Below are 19,667 nucleotides of genomic sequence, written 5' to 3'. Positions count from 1 at the left end.
AAATTATTTCATAAATAGAAATGTTTTTTACCAGGGAATGAAATGAAGCTTGATTAATTTTCTCTAGTTTGACATCTATAACTCTGGCACGCATTGTACATTTACCTACCTATCACACAAACACAACTGTTACTTGAAAATGAAAATCTGAAAATTAACACTTACAATCTACTTCAGTTGCAAAATTTAAATTAGTTCAGAAATTAATAATGATTTTTCAGGTGGACAAAGAAACCATATAGAACATGTTTAAAGTAGTTATTTATCACACCTAGGCAATGAAACTACATGAGTTGAATATACATTATTTGATTAGTATTTAAAAGGTTGTTCATAAAAAGGTTATATATCTGCAAGAAGATACAGGCAGCAATACAAAGCATCATTACAGCCCTGTGGATTTGCAGAGGTTATAATACTAAAGTTTCAATTTTTTTAAAAAACCTACGCTATAATAATTATTCCACTAAGAATGTAATTCATATAGTGCCCAAGTCCTGGAGATTCTGTGTTAAAAAAGACTAATGAAATCATACACTCACTAACTGGAAACCCCTTTCTGCTCTAGATGAAATATAGACATTTCCCTTCTGAGTACGAAACACAGTGTTAGAAGTAACTAAACCCCACTTTGCCCATAACTACTTTAGTGAAAAATGAGGGAATAAAACACAGCAATTTTTTTTCTTTTGTCATTATAAAAATATATAACATAAAGAGAAGATGAGATTCTCAGACCATTATAAGAACATAAAAGGCATATTTATTTCACTGTCTAAAAGCTACATGCCTAAAAGAATTTTTGAAGTGAGACTTTGTACTGTTCATATTAAACAGCCTCATTATTCCTTTACAGAAATACATTATCTTATTTTGAATATCTCCACTATTTGCATTAGACATACTTGTTCAAATATAGACAGAATATGATTTGGAATTAATGAAAACAAGGTCTTTTCTAATACAGAAAATGCAGCATTTCATTTCACCCCCAGAGAAGAGTCAATATTAAATCCTACCACAGCTCTCACTTTCAAAACAACACATGCAGCAGCAGGGTCTCTAGGGCAAGCACCATTTTACTATACTTTGTTTATAGTAACAATAACAACATTTCTTATTTGAAAGGGGATTCCCACAAAGAAAGCAAATTACAAAGGAAATCTACCAAGAAACCTGCCAAGTTTAAATAATTTTGAAAAAATGCAAATAAGTGTTCTAGGAAAAGAATTTTTTTTTCTCATTCTTCTTTCAACTACACTAACTCCAACTCAAAAAGCCTACAACAGTAAGGTTAAGAAAAGAACTCATCTAATGTTGGTTTGAAGGACTTTATATAAAATAAACTTTGGCCATATGCATCTATTTCAACAACTTGACTTTTGCCATATTCTCAGAATTCAGCTTTCAAATCAACTATACAAGAAAACTGTCAAGCACATCTCAGTTTCTCTGAAATTTAAAAGCAGAAAGTTCTACAAAGCAAAAGCAGACTCAAGAAACTCCCTTATGTTAATCTTTCAGGCTTATTTAGTCATGCCATTTCAAAGTGCTAAAGAACAATCCACCTAGCACAATACCCAGTATTTATTAAAGCAACCAGAAAAGCCCCACTTTCAAACTTAAATCATCTCATGTGAACTCATGTAAACTCAGTAAAGACTGGCATATCACAATGAACTCAGTATAGAGATAAAAGCAAATCTGACTTACATATAAGCATACATGGAAAGGCAATTTTCTTCAATTTAAAGAAATGTTTTCTTAGATGAAACAGTAGGGAAAAATAATTTTTCTTAATGCCTTTAGATTTTAGCTGCTGTGATATACAACACTGCAAAGGTCTTATTTCCAGTAAAGACTCTAATTGTGACTCAGCTTCTCGAACGAGGCATGTCAAAAAGCAAAATCAGATCCTTCAACAGAAAAGTACAAAACACATAAAACAACCCCTTTATAAAGGGGACAAATCATTAAAAAGTTATCCTAAAGCTACGCAGAGTTGAGGCAGAAGGAAAAATTGGTTTACTCTTTGTCCAGTATGGGGATGGTTTGGGTAGGATTACTTTTTTAAAAACACTGTTCTGCATATATCACATTCTGAAATGATTAGAATATAAATCCCCATAGGAAGGACATGGTCAGTCTCAGACAATTTTGTTGTGAATGTTACACCAGCCAAACCATTCCACCAGTTTACAATGTATTATAAAATATTTACACAAGCTATGAACTATAAAATATTTTCACATGAACTATAAAATATTTACACTATCAACATCAGTTAGGAAAGAATGATGTGCTGTCAAGCTGGTATGACCCAGGAGTAAAGATGTTGTGGTCACAGATTAAATAAAACTATTGCAAATCATCTGGAAAGTTACAGGGACTATTAGGTTAAACAAATTACTGGTCCTGGTCTCTTGGATGGTAAATGTAACCAGGAAAGCAAAGCTTATATGCTTTAAGCCGGGTTTTACCAACAAGATAAAGAAAGGTTAGGCTCATAATCAAACTGCACTGACCTCTCTGAATGTTCCTTCTAGCAAGGTGTCCAGATGTTGAAGAGGAGCAGGAGTTTTGTCTTTGAATCGTGTCAGCAGTCGCCGCTCTATAGCTCGAAACTGTACAGCCCTTTCAGATAACAGTTCCTGATATTTCTCAGCATTCAAACGTAGCTGCAATTTAAGAGTTTTCAAGAATGCAGGTTAAGGGTCACATTTATACATGCACATTCCAAATGAAATGGGAGAAGGATAGGAAAAATTTTGAGACAGAGTGTAATACTCAAATATGATGTCGTTTATGCCAGTTTCATACTTCATACAGCCTGAAAAGCTTAACACTTTCAAGAATTAACATTTGCCACTGAAATGAAAACTAACTGTCAACAGCCATAATAACCTGTGAAAATGCATAAATATCTCATCAAGAAGCCTATTAACAAAGATGAAATTCCATCATTGAGACACAGAGGTTTCTTCTTGGTATGGTGTGCTATTTACAACATATACATATACAGTGTACTGGGCTTGATATTCACTGCAATAAAAAGGAAATGGTTATTCCCTTAGCACGATCAGAAGTACTGAGTTCTGTACTGTTTGAATTATCATCTGCTTCTGAAGTTAAATCCTTTTTCCCTTTATCTATATTGATTAATAGCAACAAAATTCCTTGAAGTGTTCAAAAAAAAGAATTTTTAAAAGATAAAACAATTATAAGATAAAATAGGAATTTTATTACCTGTGCACTTGATGTACATTTTCCAGTATATGCCTCAAAAATAAAAATTACTAAAGATGAGTCTTCCAAAAAGCTGATACATCCATATAGTTTACATTATAACGAGCAGAAACATCAAGAAACACAGCTTCCAAAAGCAAGCAAAAGTGCCCCAAATTAGAGAAAACATAAGTTTCTTAAATTTACATACCAGATTATATTTAAAAATAAGCAAATGTCACTCAGTTCAGAGGTGCTAAGGGAAAAGGAAACACTATGAAGTTTTACTAGAAGTAATAGGAAAAATGGAACATCTCGGGTAAGGGATAACTCCTAAGCCTGCCAAAAATAATGTGTTAAAAATATCAGGAATGGAAGCATAAGAATGCCTTTAATAGATCATTTGACATTTTTTAGACCAGATAATTACAGTAAAAATTCAGAAATTGCAAAAGAGCCAGCTGCAACATAGTCTAAATTAGCACCCCAGAAATCACACCTGTATTTCAAACTTCATTGCATTTAAGCTTATTATACAATCTAAAGTAGCCTAAATTTAAGCTATTTCTACAATAACAGTCACTTTAAAAAGAAAAATCAACATTTTTTACTCTCAAATTAGTTGAAAGAAAATAGAGTAACTCCTCGAGAGCTTGAAATACAGACCAGAATCTATAGACCTTCTTTCTGTGTGGTGACAGCTCCACCTCCAGATACAGAAAATCTGACAGCATGAAAGAACATCCCATAGTATTTCTCATTCTTGCATACATATGTTCTTGGTTTAGCCCAAATACATGAGTTTAATAAAAATTTTCAAGTAGCTATTCTCTTTTTTTCTTGGAAAGGTATGGGGGAAAGAATGCATATATTTTATTTTATTTTATTAGCTATTTCTACAAGCTAGCTGAACTACTGGAGATTTTTCATTGTCACTTACATGGCCAAACAGGAAAAAGTAATTACATTTCTTTTATTTCTGATCTGGCAAACTTCCCTGAGTCTTCAGTGCTACTTCTACAAGGGCAGGGGTTTTTTTTTAAATCTGAAGGGACTTTCCTTCAGATACAACTTTGATTTTTCTGAAAGCCAAATGTCTGTGATACTATAGTTGCAATATGATTAATCGTGGCAGTAAAATCCAATTTTAAACTAGGAGATCATTAGCAATTAACATATTATGGAACACACCTCAAAATGTTGATCAATTAGTTCAAAATATTCCTGCAGGGGAATTGAACCAGAAAAGGTGCATGCAAAATCCTTGCAGTTTTGCTTCTTGAAGTGCTCCTCTAGTCGGTATATGAGCTCTTTCATTACCAACCAAAGATCTTCCAACTGATCACTCTGAATCCTGTATCGCTCTTTGAGCACAAGAAGAAAAACAAGACTAATAAACACAGTTTTCAAAAACTTAAATTTGTTATACAATGTTTTAGCTAACATGCAAATAGAACTTTATAACTGTATCCAAAGTCTACATGAGATTTTCTTAAGAGATGTACATTCACTAGAGTTAAAGAAATACTTCTATTTTATGGATTGTGCTATGTTTCACCTTAAATACAACTAAGACTAGTAGAAAGTGATTCTTATCCAACTACATACTATGACTTTGTAAAAATGGCTCAGAGTAGAAATCAAAACCATCTATATAAACTGAAGTGAAAACAAATCCCATTAGTTAGTGTTATCTGTCCCAGCAAATTCATTTAACCCATCAGATTTTAGTGAGTTTCAAAGTACCAGGCTAGTGGAATGAGGTTTTATTTCACGTTTGCATAACACTCCCTCCAGCTCGTAGGAAATCAGAACTAACTAATATTAATATTTCTTTAATTAACTGAATTACCTGATACTAACCAATAAATATTGAGAAAAACATTGTGGAAAGTCATAGTAGCCTTTTCATTTTTTCACATAAAGCATTTTCAAATACAAGTTCCTTACATCTTTTCATTACACATCTGCCAATAACTAACAAAAAAAGGACAGACAGAAAAGCAACTGTGAGGATTTGATATAAAATCATTGTTTTTTGCCCTTGTTAGAAAGGTCCACAGTAAATCAAATTAGCCAGAATTCTTTTAAACTTCAATGTACTTATTTTAAATTTTCTCAACATTAGTAATTCAAGATTGTTTGACATTACCACTGGCGTCATTCTCAGGACACGTATTTCACTGAATACAGAATGACAAATTCTGTTTATAGTGTAACAGGAAAGAAGCAAGTTTTATTTAAAAACATGCTTGTTAAAGAAAAGAACATCATCTGCTAAAGATAGCATTCGACCTAACATCCATTTTTTAAACACTCACAGTGCAATGGCTGGACTTAATTGGATGTATCATCATATTTTGCCTTAAGTGATTTTTCCCTGATGGAAATTAGCTCAGATGTTTTCAGGCCAAATCAACAGCCATTCCATTTATAATTGACATATCTAATACATTAATGGTTCAAAATGGACAAAACTAATTTCCTCCAAATTGCACATTTAGTTTCCATACACTGTTTGTTGGTCAATACAAACATAATCTAATGTTACCATGGCCTGAGCAGAGAACATTTCAATCTTTTGCTTTACATGATCTTCCAAGCCTCAAAAAAGATGAATTATATTTAGAAATGTTAAAAAACTGGGAATCTATAGTTAAAATAAATGTATGCTTTAAACAGAAAAACAGAAAAAGAAGAACAAAGAAATAACTGTGCTTCTGTTCATCCCACACTTTTATGATGGGTAACCAGCTTGTATTAGCTTTTTATTAAAATAAACTCCATTACAGAAAATTACAACAGTTTTTCAGAAAATTTTCTGTCAGAAAAGTAGGCAACTGAGGGGCACCAATAAATTAGATAGGTTACAAAGTCTTTCCACATTATCATAGGCTATCCAAATAGAACAAGTTGCATTAGGAATAGCTGTTCTGCCAGGAGGAAGTTTAGAAGATTAAGATCACTTCTCAGCTACAAAACCCACATCAGAAGAAAAAAAACCCAGACACAAGTAGCAGTAATATCTTCCTTACACTTTGATTAAAAGACAGTTTTAAAAATTCCAGCAAAAAAAAAAAAAACACCTTAAAGTTTTAATCCAGCTGGTGCAAGCCACTTTTTAATATATATTTTCTGTCAAGATGTACTTCAAGCAGGGCTTCTATGCAGCAATCTTGACAAGTTGAAGTAATATCTTCAATTGCTACACTGGTCAAAATGGATTAGGTAATAGAATTAAAAGTTAACATGGAAACAGATGTTGCTCCTGGTTGCAGCTTCAGCAATGAAGCCCAACTGAACCTGATGACTTTCACTGCCACATGCAGCTCTTCCCATTCAGAACTTAAGTTCCATTTGATAAGGAATATTGGAAAAATGTCCCCTTCCATTGTCCATATTAAACTCCTTTCACGGAAAACCAGAAATAAAGCCTGATCTTAAAAATCTCTTTCTTTCCTGAAACACCATTATTTGTAGTCAAAATTTATCTACACATACAAGTTTCTTTTTGAGGAACACTTCCTCAATTAAAATGCTACATAAGCACTTTTACAAAGTATAAGCTCAGTGTTACATAGCAGAGTAAGTACCTACCAAATAATACATAATTTCATCTACATTCATTAGTTTCACAGAAGATATGTTCAGTCAAGCACAATAATAATAAGTATCACGATATTCTACCAAACAATGTTTTTGTAATATCAGTAGTCTCTGCTTATAAAAATATTCTGAATTATGCTTGACTATAAGAGTTTTTATGAATATTTACCTTTAAGTAAGTTTTAGTTAGGTAACATTTCAAATGAGCAAATTCCCCCAAGATCTTCTCTAACCAACTCAATTCAATGCATGAAGCAGATCCTGGAAATAGGCTGCTAACATAGAAAGTGACATCATACTACTCATTTGTTTTTTCTAAAGTTAGGATTCCCATACACAGTAAATGAGTAGCCACACTAAGAGAAACAGATACTGTGAAGCTCCTTTGCAAAGTGAACTTCACAAGTAAAGCCGTGTGGGAAAGTTTACTCTAAGACTGCAAGTATCACTCCTAGCTGGTGAATAAACAAACCTGAGAGGAAAAGACTGAGACTGGGGGTAGGGGTGTGTGAGATTAAAATTTACAGTCTTCAGTAGAAGCTAAAATATATTCATTACATAGAAACAAATTTGTCCTTGCAGTAATCAGATTTAGCATAGTTGCTAAATCGAAGATTTAAACTGCAATCCAGGAAAAAGTTATTTGTAAATCCCTTCAATTCTTTAGTTTTTAAAAACTATCATTGCAATTCTAGTTTAGTTAAAACTGTTCCAAGATCTCCTATTCAAAGAAATATTAAAAACAAAGTAACAATAAAACAGCATGCAAATAATGCATACAAAAAACAATACAGATAGATTTGGACCTTAGAAATGTAAAATGATTCTTGGTGCAATAAAAATTAATGTCCAGATGGTTTCCGCTTTTAACATGTATGATTACATTATAAAAGGTACTACATATTATCTCATAGCTCACATCTGGACCCATCAGTATTTATATAGCCCATCATAAATAAGGATTTCTGAAAACAGTAAGGAATATTATCTCTGTGTTGAAAAAATTTCACATCGACAAACCAAATTGGGATTTTTCACTCAAAGCATTTTCCACAAAGCATTCAAACCGTGTTCCAACTGAACCCTCTGCAGTGCACAGTTCTTTTCTAGCTTTTTCATTTGTAGTCTGCTGTATTAAATGAAGACTCTGTGCTCTGCTGGCATGGAAAATGCTAAACACAATTGAACATATTTGGTTCCAAGGCACGTGCCAGGAAAGAGTTTAGCAAGTTGAGCAGTTGCACAGAGCAAGACCACAAACTATTGAAAGTTAAGAGAACCTATCTCTTTCAGAGAGCACAAATTCAAGTGGCTGGAACAGGACTATTTAAATCACAAACTGCTCTATACAACAGATACTGGACCAGGTAACAGCATATCTGCATGTATGTTTATGCACTCTGTAAACACAATAAGAAGGATCTTAAATCCATAATCTCTTACTTACGAAGATATATAGATATCTAAAGAGAAGAGATGGGCATTTACTTAGATATACAGAAGCAAGTAGGGTCTGATGCCTAATTTAAGTCATGGATTACTCAAAGTCAGTGGGAAGTTAGAAACTTGCTTTTCAATCCCAAAAAAATTTCAGTAGGTGACTAATTCCAAACACAGATGTTGAAGTTCCTTTAAGATGAGGGGTTTTTCCATTATTATAATGACAGTATTCGTTTATGAATAAAAACATTGCTAAAAGCTTTAAGAAAATCCAATTTCTTCAGAAAACTACCACTGTCATGTACTGCATTTTGACTATGATTTTTTTTTGTTATATAACTTTATACTTGAGAGGAGGTAAGAAACCATCAATTAACACTTTGAAACTTCTGTGTTAATTTGCAAACACTGATCATCTTTCTTTGTATGATCCACATTCTCATTTCGTACATATTCTAACTGATGATCAGACTTATTTTATTCTAATACTGATAGAACTTACGTGATGTTTTTGAAGCAAGAAGAGTGGCTTTTGAACCACTTAAAAACTGAAATCCCAGAGCATTTGCTTGGTCACCCTCAGATGGATCAACAAAGTCTGAAAAAGAAAGTTGCATACCATTTTCTGTCATTTGACCCTGGCATTCAGCAAATTTCAATCCATAGCCAGGATTGTATCAATTTTTTCACAAGCAGATGAATGACGTTTTTTCCCTTCTTCAAGTTCAAAAGTAACAAATATCAGCAGTTTGGTACACTCTTCCTTCATTCACAGGTGGAATGTGAGCCACACACCTTCCCTTCCCCAGCCTGAAAACAAAATGCTAGTTTCCCAGAGGTCGAGTCTGTACATTCTAAAAGAACTGCAACTAGTGTAGAGCCCAAAGACTACCACCTTTTACCAGATGCAAGGTCAACTTTAATTCAAATAATTATGCAAGACTTTTGCAGAAATTATCATTGAAATGCTTAAGCCCACTCTCTTTTTAGCTTTTGGCACAGAGCAAAACAAACATCTAGCTTGCTAAAACTAGCTACACTGCAAAGTCCATCCATGCCCACCTTTTTTTCATTCTGTGTACTGGATTATACCAATTTTAAAGGCTTAATTTTAGAATACCATATTTTAAAACTATTCTTTGTCATCACTATTCCCACTACTTCTCCTGAAAATAAGCAAAACGTGGAGAATGGATACAACTTTTATTGTGCTCACCAATAATTCAAAGTTTGTTCACAAATTACATCATAATAATAAATATAAACATAATAAAACTGCATACTCTTAATTTAATCACTGTAAATGGAATTAACAGAAATCAGAACATTTTAATGCCTTCTCAGTCTTATGCTTTGTATTGTATTCTCAACAATGCATCCCTAGGCTAAAAATAAAAGACAATGTGCTATTCTGAAAGCACTATTGCTTAGCTATAATGGAAGCCCACCATGAAAACCTCAAGATAGAAACATTTAAAAAAATGGTGCTATTTTTCAAGTATTACACAGCATATCCACTTGAGAGAAAAGTTATATTTACCTTTAAAATTAAGAGAGTCATGCTACCAAAAAAAACCAACCAAAACCAAAAAACCAAAAAACCAACAAAGCCTACATCGCATTTCTCAGACAAATATAAAAGCTATAAAAGAGATGCAGCTACTCCTTAAAAATACGATAGTAAAGTTGTTGGCCCATATAGCGCTCAGCAAATTGTTCCATAACCTTAGTCATCTGAATTTCAAACTTAATCACTGCCAGATGAAATTATTCACAACCATTTTATAAGCCCTGTTTCTTAATTTCTTCTGCTAATATGATCATTTAGACCAATGATATAGCCACAAAATATTTACTGAAGTCAACTGCATTTTTTTTTGCCTGTGTATTTTTAAGATAAATGAGTCACTTTCTTTTAATTCTCTTAAAATCTCTAGATAACATTTTTCTACACTTTTGAGTTATATACATTATATTTGATTTAGTATCAGCAACTAGCAGTCAGTTTGCCAGTGCACAGTAACATGATATTGGTTTCCTGCACGGAAACATTTTGCATAATGCATCGTCAATTTTTATTTGTTTGCTTACGATTACAACATATTGTACCACAGAGTATTCCTGTGGTAACTTCCACCTCTTCTCTCTTCCAAATTGTGAGTGCATGATTACAGCAAAATTTACTTTCTTAACATTACACTTTATAGCACTCAATTTCATTCTTCTTCTTCCTGTCCTAAGTGGAATTGAATTTCTCCATCATGGTACTTTAATATAATACTGCATAAAGAACATAACTTGGGTTTGCACATCAGAAAATGTTCAAGTCTGCTTTCCAGTCCAAGAATGCTACTGAAATTATTAAATATAATCAGCTTCAGGCTGATACATCAAATACTCTACAAGTCGTCCTCCAAAGCAACTATACCCTTTACATACAACACTTGCCACTTCTGCTTTGCCCTGCATACTTTCTTTTAAATGAATACCCAAGTTTTGCCCATTACAATACTGCTTAAGCAATTTCATGTAAAATTATTGTCTGCATACACAAAAATTAGATCTATACCATGTAAAGAAATCTGCAGTTTGACCAGAGGCAGGTATACTACCTTAGGTGTATTATTATTGAAGTATTATGCCATCATTTCTTACAAAATATATTTTTCAATATACTAACATAAGCTTTTTCAATTAAAAAAGCTCATTGTTTCACATGGACAAACAATTCCTATTGGGAACTTCTAACACCTCTTATATTTAAAAACCTACCTGGAAAAATAGTGGCAAAACTGATAGGAGGTTTGTTGGTATCAATAGTCAGCTTGTGGTTTGCTGCTTTTGAAGGTTGAACTGGAAAGCAAACCAACTTCAAAGGCAGACTGAAGCTACACTGTGAAACTCTTGGTATTCCTAAAATGAAAAAACACAGATTCATTCTGAATTCAGGATACTTCATACCACTGTCCTCAAAGAGGTACAGCAAGATATTAAATGTAATTAAGGCACGCATTTAAACCAAAACAATATAAAATTCTCTTTCTAAATTTTCCACTTAAAATATCTTTAAATTTGAATACTTCTAATTACCTTCTCAAGTGAACATTTTTATATGGAGGGGAAACCAAGAGCTATTAACAAAACTACTGCATACTGTATACTAATTATTATTCAATGAAGATTAGTTTTATTTAATGCTCTAGGCAAACAATACCACTTTAACATAAACAACAGCTGTGTGATTACTCCTGATGCTTCAAGTACAGAATTCAAGCATCAACATTTTCATCAGGAATACCACAAACCAAATGCTTTTTATGAGCATATTTACTCTTTTTTTTATATGCTCTAAAATAACACCTATGCAACCTTCATATTATCTGTCAGAAGTTTGTGGCATAGAAAAAGAATGTAGTAAATGGAGGTAATTATCCAAATGTATATTCTATCTTTCAACTTATTGCATCATAATAAAACAGAACTGTAGAACAAACTGACTATTGCCTTGAATATTAGGATCTACTATCACAAGCAATTCTATCAGAATGGTGCAGGAGAAAAGAGAAAGTTTTAACAGTAACATTTAGAAAACACATTTGAACATGTCAAAAATTTCTCAGATATAAATACTACTTCAAATTGCTGGTGTGTCAATTGCCTGATATGTTCTATGCAAAAGGCAAAAGTACTCATTGCTATGAAATATGGAGTACTTGCTCTGTTGAGAAGACAGATTGTGGAGTTTTTTAAGGAGATTTTTTTAATGAAGCACCTACAGGAAAATTTTGTTTAACAAAATAGATTTTTCGAGACAGTAAAGAAAGTTACTGCCAGAGAAGTCATGAAACTAATAGCTACACAGAGGTATATGCAGAGAGTATAAAAATGAGCTCAAACATTCAATAGCCATCCAAGCAACACTTTTTGCTAGTAATTTTGGTTTTTTGATGCTTCTCAAATGTCTTGCAATAAAAAAAAAAATTACTTCTAAGACTCATCTCAGGAAAAAAATGATACCATAAGGCTCAGATTATTCCATGTGGTTGTCAATTCACAAGCTGTTTTGGATGGCTGATAATGCCTCCAAGTAACTATTCTGCAGCAGCTTATAAATATAAAATCATACCAAAATTGAGCAGAAAGATCATTCAAGTTGAAGACAAGTCTTCGTAATTAGAGTACCTCCAGGTTCCAAGGAAAATTCCTAAAGGAATACTTGAAAATAAACCCATGATCTTTCAGAATGATTCATTAAACTGTATCTTCATCATCTGATGGGAAAACTAAAATTTTTCTTGATGACAGCATAAGACAAACATCTTAGTATTGAACTTAGATATGCAATAGCAATAATAGCAAAAGTAGTGTCCTGGGATGACTTTATGATGCTGAATTGTATCCCCATTCATCTGTTTATCCCAGAAATAAGTTTTGCACCTTTAGACCTAGATCTGAGAGTGAAGGGAGAGAAGGACAAGCGATGGAATGTATGAGGGGGTTATATTCAAAATAACATAGATCAGTACTTCAGCTTTCCTTCTGACAGACTGTGTTGCTGGCAGCACACATAGTAGGAGAGAGTTCTCCTTTGCTTTTCAGTTTGGTTTTTTTCAGTTTGTTTTTCTAGCTAAGGCATAGAAGTTCCCCAGACTGTGGCTTTTCTATTTCTTGAAATTGTTCAAACCTGCTCTGAACTGAAAACCTATAAAAACACCAGGAGCTTGCACCTGTGACCCACCAGGGCCTGGGACGTGGCACTTGCCAGCACAGGAGGGACTGATAAGAGACTGAGAGAGCCAACATACATCCCGTAACAATGACTTTCTGAATTTGCCATCTCTTCAGAATAGTGAGAGGTTTTATTGTGGTATATTTTTTTTTTCTTTCTTAAGAATACTTTACTTGTTAAATAAAAGGTTTTTTCCACTTTTCTCCAAGAAAATCTTTTCCTGAACCTGCTGGGGGAGGGGTCACTTTGAATCTGCCTTCTAGAGGGACCCCTTTAGAACTTTCCTCCCAAATTTGCCCTAAACCAGGACAAAAGTATTTTGACTTTTTTTTATATTTAAAACAAGACATTTTTCTTGTTTTTAAAGACTGATTTTTTCTATATAATCTGCTGTCAGTCTGCCTCATCATAAATATAACTTTTCAACATTTCAGACAAAGGTCAAATCAAAACTAAATCAAATATTATCTAGCTTTTGGAGGAGACTGGGAAGATTTTTAGTCAATTAATCCAAAACAGCTGCATATAAGAAACACAAACAAAAAAGCTCCAACAAAATTTACCACTACAGTGAAAATCAGGTGGGAAATGTTTCAGAGTATTTCAGAATTTTAAATGGTAGTAGGGAAACAAAGTAGTAGCCATGTCAGAATTTCCTCAACCTGTTGATACTCTGTCTAGCAACACATCACACTTTGTAGGAAACTGAAAGGTAGAAACTTCCACAGATGCTGAATGGTTTTCATTTGCAGCCTTGAAAGAAGCCTGGATTGATGTAAAAATAAAAGTACACAGACATTAAGCAGAGAAATTATATATTTATGTTTCTATAGTTGTAAGTGAGAATACGCCTAAAGTAAGAAGCTGGATTAGGTAAGAAGGGTTTTATAGTGTAGTAATGTAATTGCATAGAGTAAGCTAAGAGTTTAGATGTTACAATAGAAGCATATGTGTGTACATGTAGTAGTAGCATTGGATAAAAGTATATGCAGTGGGGCAGAATTAAGTAAAGGTGATAGGTCAGAAAAACAAAATAAACTTTGTGGCAACTTTCCATTGGATTAGAATGTTACATATTGCCTTATAATGAAGAAACTTGTGACTACTTTGAGCTATAGCCAACTTCTTACTCCTCTAAAATCTCATGGCCTTTGAGGCTTATGTTTATCTGACTAATAAATCTTTTTTAGCCCAACAGTAGTCGCATCCCTTCATTAAGTCATCGATACCACTTCATTTAGATTTCAGATACTTTGCATGATATAGAATTTTAGTACTATATTAAAGAAAAAATAGTAGAAGTAAAAATTCAGATTCTCCTCTAATCTAAAACAAAACAGCTGTCTAAAATTATCTCATAAGGTATTAGTATTTAAAGGCACACAATGCACTTACCTGGTATAAGTAATAAAATAGTCATATGCCCGGTAGATACTATTTCATTTCTACATTCCTCATGCATTAATTTAGTTATTTCGAAATGTAACATTAATGTGCATGATAAAAAGTATCAAAACTCAGATCTTCCAATTGAAGATGTTAAATATTCAGAGACTTAATATTTGCTCTGGTATTGATCACTCTGAGTTTATGTAGTTCGTGTACCCTACAGTAACCCAAAAAGATTCTTGTCACAGATAATTCTACAAAGTTTACTGTGCTCTGCAATATTCTCTTCAGAATAAGTTCTTCATCTTGTTTTGATATTTCTTAAAATATCTCCAATCTTCATTTTTAGAATAGCATTCTTTCAAACTATATACACTTGTTTTTATACAGTTTATTAATTTTTAAAATTACTTTGTATAGAAGAAACATGCCACAGAGTAACAGTCATTCTTGTAAAGGGTAGTATCTTATTGAGATGTTTCAAGTATCTCTTTCCTGTACAACACCTCAAGGTCCACTAAAATATCCAGGAACCAGAAAAGGAGGGGAACCGTAACAGTTATCTTCTTGCTTCTTTTTACTGTACCTAGCAAGCTCGAAAGAGCATAAGTATTGAAAAATAAGACTCAAATATACATACATATATAACTCTTGTTTAGGAAAACTGCAAAACTGAAAAATCCCTTTCAATTGATCTCTAAATGTATGACAATCAATTTTTTTAACATTCCCAAAACAAGAAGAAATGTGTACTTAATATATTTCTTAATATATTTCTATATTTCATAAAATGTCTTCTGCAAGCATGGTATCTTTTCAACACATCTACAACTACACTGCAAAACCATCCTTCTCTCTTTTTATTCTACATACACATAAGCTAATTTTCCAGTCTTTTTTTTGTCTCTTAATTATACCTTTTTCAATAATTATATCTACCACAATTACAGATAAGTTTTGTACTGCTTGTAGTCTCAGACAGAAAGCAGCCTTGCAGCCTTGAATGTTTCCAATAAGAATTGGAATGAAGACATGCTGTGACATCATTCTCAGAGCTACTCAGCCCGAACACCATAAACAGCCTAATAGCTGTTTCAGTTTCACCAAAGATATAATTTAGTTGCCTAACTGCTAAAACTGGGGGAAAAAAACAGATATAAGAAAGTATAATTGTTTCCAATTTCCAATCTCAATGTATAAGGAATACTTTATGAAATTCCCATGTTACATATAGGAAAGTGCAATATGTTTCACCAAGAAATATCCTTATGACCTCCTATTCTCTATATTCACACCTTCATAGCATCAAACCAAAATAAGAACTTATAAAAATAATAGGCAAAAAACCAGTTCCCTTCCAAATCTATTTAATTAAGCATACACTGCCACCCACAAAACTGCATTTTTTGCATTCACTCACCTTCAGGATTGAGCTCTGCCATAGAAGCAGCAACAGGACAAAAGGGGAGAATAATATATGAGATATTGCTCAAATAAAAAAAAATTATAAAAAAAAAAAAATTAAAATTAAAAAAAAAGGAAATGTAACAGAGTTTTAAAAACTTAAGCCACATTTGTTAAGTAGACAATACATAAAGACATAATTCTAGCCAAAAACCAGACATGAGACCACATTCACAATAGTGCAACCCCATCCAAGTGACTGACTCATCAAGCTTCAGCTGTATGAATTCCACAGAGATAGAATGAAAAGCAATTTGGCCACAAATATGAATATCTTAAAAAACTACAGAGGAAACAGTCCCTGTTCAGATAAAAGAAAGTCACAAAAGCACTTAAAAGTTTGTTTACTAGTATATTACATTTAAGGATTTGACTGCCAAGTAACACTACTATTTGTATGTAATTCCAAAGAAAATTCTCTCAGATTAAAAATTTAAATAAATATTTTTAAAAAATTAGTAGATCATAGTTCTAACACTAATTATGTTCCTTTACTTAGAAGTCTTTGTAGTTCAACCACCAAAGATCAGTTTTTAAAATTTATTCTTCAATTTCCATAATTCTGTTAGATATCATGTCTACTTGCTCTTTTTTTTAATAGCATATAAACCATCAAACACATTCAAAATGCAAGATTTTCTTACTTCCCTAGCCAAAAGGCTTGCAAAATCCAACAATATCTAAAATACAAATGTCAGTTTTATTAGCATTACCTGAAAGAAATAATATATTTATTTTTTGGTATTAGGAAGCAAAATTACAGAAACGAGACCAGCAAAACAAAATGCTAGCATTCAAAATCAGAGGATATAAGAGAGTCACTAGTGTGCTACCTATTCTGTCATGCCAAAAATCTGTCTAGGGCCACATCTCTAATTTGGACAGTTATGAATGCATAGCATCTCATATTCAAGGAATATGCAATCAGAATCACAGGACAGAGGGACTGAAGTTGTACTAGCTGTTTATGTAATTAAAAGGAAGGGCTTCTTTTTCTTTAAAAACATGCACTTCATTATTTTTCTAGAAATAAACACTTTACTCATGCAACAGCCTAGACTATCATCATAAACACAATGTTTGAAGTGTGAAATGTTACAAAGAAAATATTTACATAAATGTGTGGATAGGATAAGGTACTCAAGACCACCACCCTTCACAGAAGCCCTTAGTACACATGCACTTTTTTCATGCCAGTCTACTCCACTTGTGCTGGCACAGCTCTGTCCTTGCACAATGAACCAAATCAGCAAATCTGGCTGAGAAACAACTGGTGACTGTGTGACCACAACAAGGGAGAAAGTGCAGGAGCAAAGCCAAGCAGCAAGAAGTGAAGAACTAACAGCTTAAACTGGTTTATGCAACATTTAACATGGAAGCCCTGCCTAAATATAGCTGCTCAGTAGCCTGATACATTCACCAGGCTGTGTGTAGAACACTAAGATAATAAAACTTCAGTTATAGATAGCAGAATAAATTTATATATTCTATCACTAGGACACTGTAAAATCATAAAATGACAAGGTTTTTTCTACTTCTTCGGGTTAGTATTTTGTTTGGAATGAGTATGCTCATCTGTTAAAAAAGGAAGTGAGGAATAATCACTCCCAATGCTTACTCAGATCTCATTCTCTCTGGGGAGGCATTATCATCACATTGTGGAGAAGGGTGAATAGTCATAAGGATGTAATCAACTTCTCACTCCAAGAGGTGGAGCAGAACAGAAGCCAATTGATAGGACAGGGTGAGAAAGCTGGTACAGGCGTTTCCCAAGCAATGATTTTACCTCATAAGATCAATTGTAAAAACTGATGCAACATAAAATGCTAACTAAAACTGAAGACTAGATAAACATTATTTCTTTAATTACTACTGCCTTTAGTATATTTCAAAATAACATTTATAAGAAACACATAGGGAAAAAGGCCTCAAAAAATAGGCACATCAATTTCAAGTCTTCAGTGGCTTACCTGTTGGTATATTATATGAAACCATACAAGTTCCTTCTAGTTCTGGTGGAGAACAATTCTCCTTCAAAAAGACAGATACGACCACAGTTTCAGATGAATCTGGTTCTAAAAACAACACAAAATTAAATCAAGTAATAGGAGCATCCAAATGAAAGCAGAATATTTTCTAGACCTTTGAGAATTATTCTACTACATTATGATAGTTTCCCTATTAGTTCACCTTTATCAAATCATTGGAGAAGCCTTTTTTTTTAATGCTTAATTTGTAAAAGGCAAACTATGGCCTCTAAATATCTTGAAGCATAACCTATAAAAAAATTCTGTATACTGATCATGGAGAATATAAAAAGAAATGAGATTTACATTGCAATTTTAGTATTTACATTGCAATTTTAGTATTTTACAAATCCATTTGCTCTTATCACATGTTGAGAAAATATAAGAACTGCCCCTTCAAATGACAGTAGCAGTCAGTAAAGCCCTGTTTCAACAGGGACTATTCCCACTTCAGAGTAATAGTGGCCTGAGTTTCCAACTGAAGCACCAGGCACACTGGCCTGACCTTCAGCTCCATGTAGTCTTAAATGCAATCCCCCCCTGCAGTCTTACCTCCAAACAGTTGATGCTACATTGGGAACAGATGCTACTGTCCCCTAGTCTACAAACTTACTGCCCTTGTTTGTAGATCAAGACTGGCATTTCTATATAGACAGAAATGTCAGCAAAACAAAATAACCCAGCAGAAGTACTACAGAATAACTGGAGGGTTTTTGCCTCCATCATTAAGCTGCCACTTTGTCTCTCTTCACCTGCCACACATCATACCACAAACAAGTAAACAACTCCACTCCTATCTACTTCATCATCATGAACCAAGCAGTATCTAGATGCTGTGGAGTACAGGCAAGGCAAACTTTAAGTTATCTTTAAATGCTGCATATTTGTCCCCATGCATTCACTGGAGGCTGGGCTATACTTTTCAAACCTCAGGAAAAGTAATAGTATACAAGAGCTTTGGTGGTACCACCATAATTTACCTAAATCATCAAAGACAAACTGATCACAGGTCACTGCTAATGGAGCTTGCACACACACGGCCAGGCTTGGCTTCCGCGCAGTCACTCTGCTCTGGATTGTTATCTAGACCAAGGGACATGGGAGGTATTTAAAGGAAGCAATCAATTAATCTACATAGCAGGAAAAAAGTTCATAACCAACAGAAAGATACAAAAATCTGCAAAGATAATTTTGACAACAACACTTAGGGATTTAAAATTTCATTTTCAAAACCAGTATTTTCATTTTACAATTCTTATATATTCACAGCCAATAATGATATACAGTAACTTCAAAGATTACAAAAACCTGAGGGGACTTCTCAAGCTCTTTGTAATTTTAACCCAAGACAAACTAAAGCTAAAGTATTAATTGAATGTTTAATATCCTTCAAGAGTCATGAGTATTCATTCCAATCCAAACAAACATAAAATTTTGCAATTTTTACGTGACTATGGTGAAAAAAAACCCAAACAAATAATAATAATAAAATCAAAGATAACCAAAGAAATTATTTCCTTTGACTGCAAACAGTAATGCATAGTCCACTGAATAACTTAAAGTTTTATTTGTTTTTTTTTTACTGCAAACAAAATTTTAAAATCAATCTATAGGATACTCAGCACAACAAGTCTGGATAATGAAAGCTCAGCTAAACATAGAGTGGCCCCCATTGCTTCTATCGTGCACAGTTATTTCACTGCAAAACCAATAGATATCAAAACAGTGTCCCTAACTCATATCTAAAATGAAAGTATAGTGGTAACTGAGATCTGAATGTGGTTTAC

General features: G+C 33.3%; 1 protein-coding gene across 6 annotated transcripts in view; it reads right to left on the bottom strand.

Moving 5' to 3' along the window:
* The window catches only part of BBS9 (Bardet-Biedl syndrome 9), a 286,703-nt gene that overhangs the window by 206,032 nt on the left and 61,004 nt on the right, over positions 1–19,667 (bottom strand). For 5 of the 6 annotated variants that reach the window (XM_079302571.1, XM_079302574.1, XM_079302573.1 and 2 more), the window contains 7 exons: positions 18,861–18,963; positions 17,824–17,928; positions 15,810–15,824; positions 11,044–11,184; positions 8,774–8,869; positions 4,417–4,589; positions 2,526–2,678 (listed from right to left, as the gene is read on the bottom strand). In XM_079302571.1, coding sequence (XP_079158697.1) covers positions 2,526–2,678; positions 4,417–4,589; positions 8,774–8,869; positions 11,044–11,184; positions 15,810–15,824; positions 17,824–17,928; positions 18,861–18,963 — 786 coding nt within the window. The remainder of the gene's footprint in view (positions 1–2,525; positions 2,679–4,416; positions 4,590–8,773; positions 8,870–11,043; positions 11,185–15,809; positions 15,825–17,823; positions 17,929–18,860; positions 18,964–19,667) is intronic. The other variant, XM_079302572.1, reaches the window with a different exon arrangement.

Source organism: Erithacus rubecula (genome assembly GCF_903797595.1).
Source record: "Erithacus rubecula genome assembly, chromosome: 3".
Classification (NCBI taxonomy): Eukaryota; Metazoa; Chordata; class Aves; order Passeriformes; family Muscicapidae; genus Erithacus; species Erithacus rubecula.
This window is presented reverse-complemented; position numbering and strand designations above follow the sequence as displayed.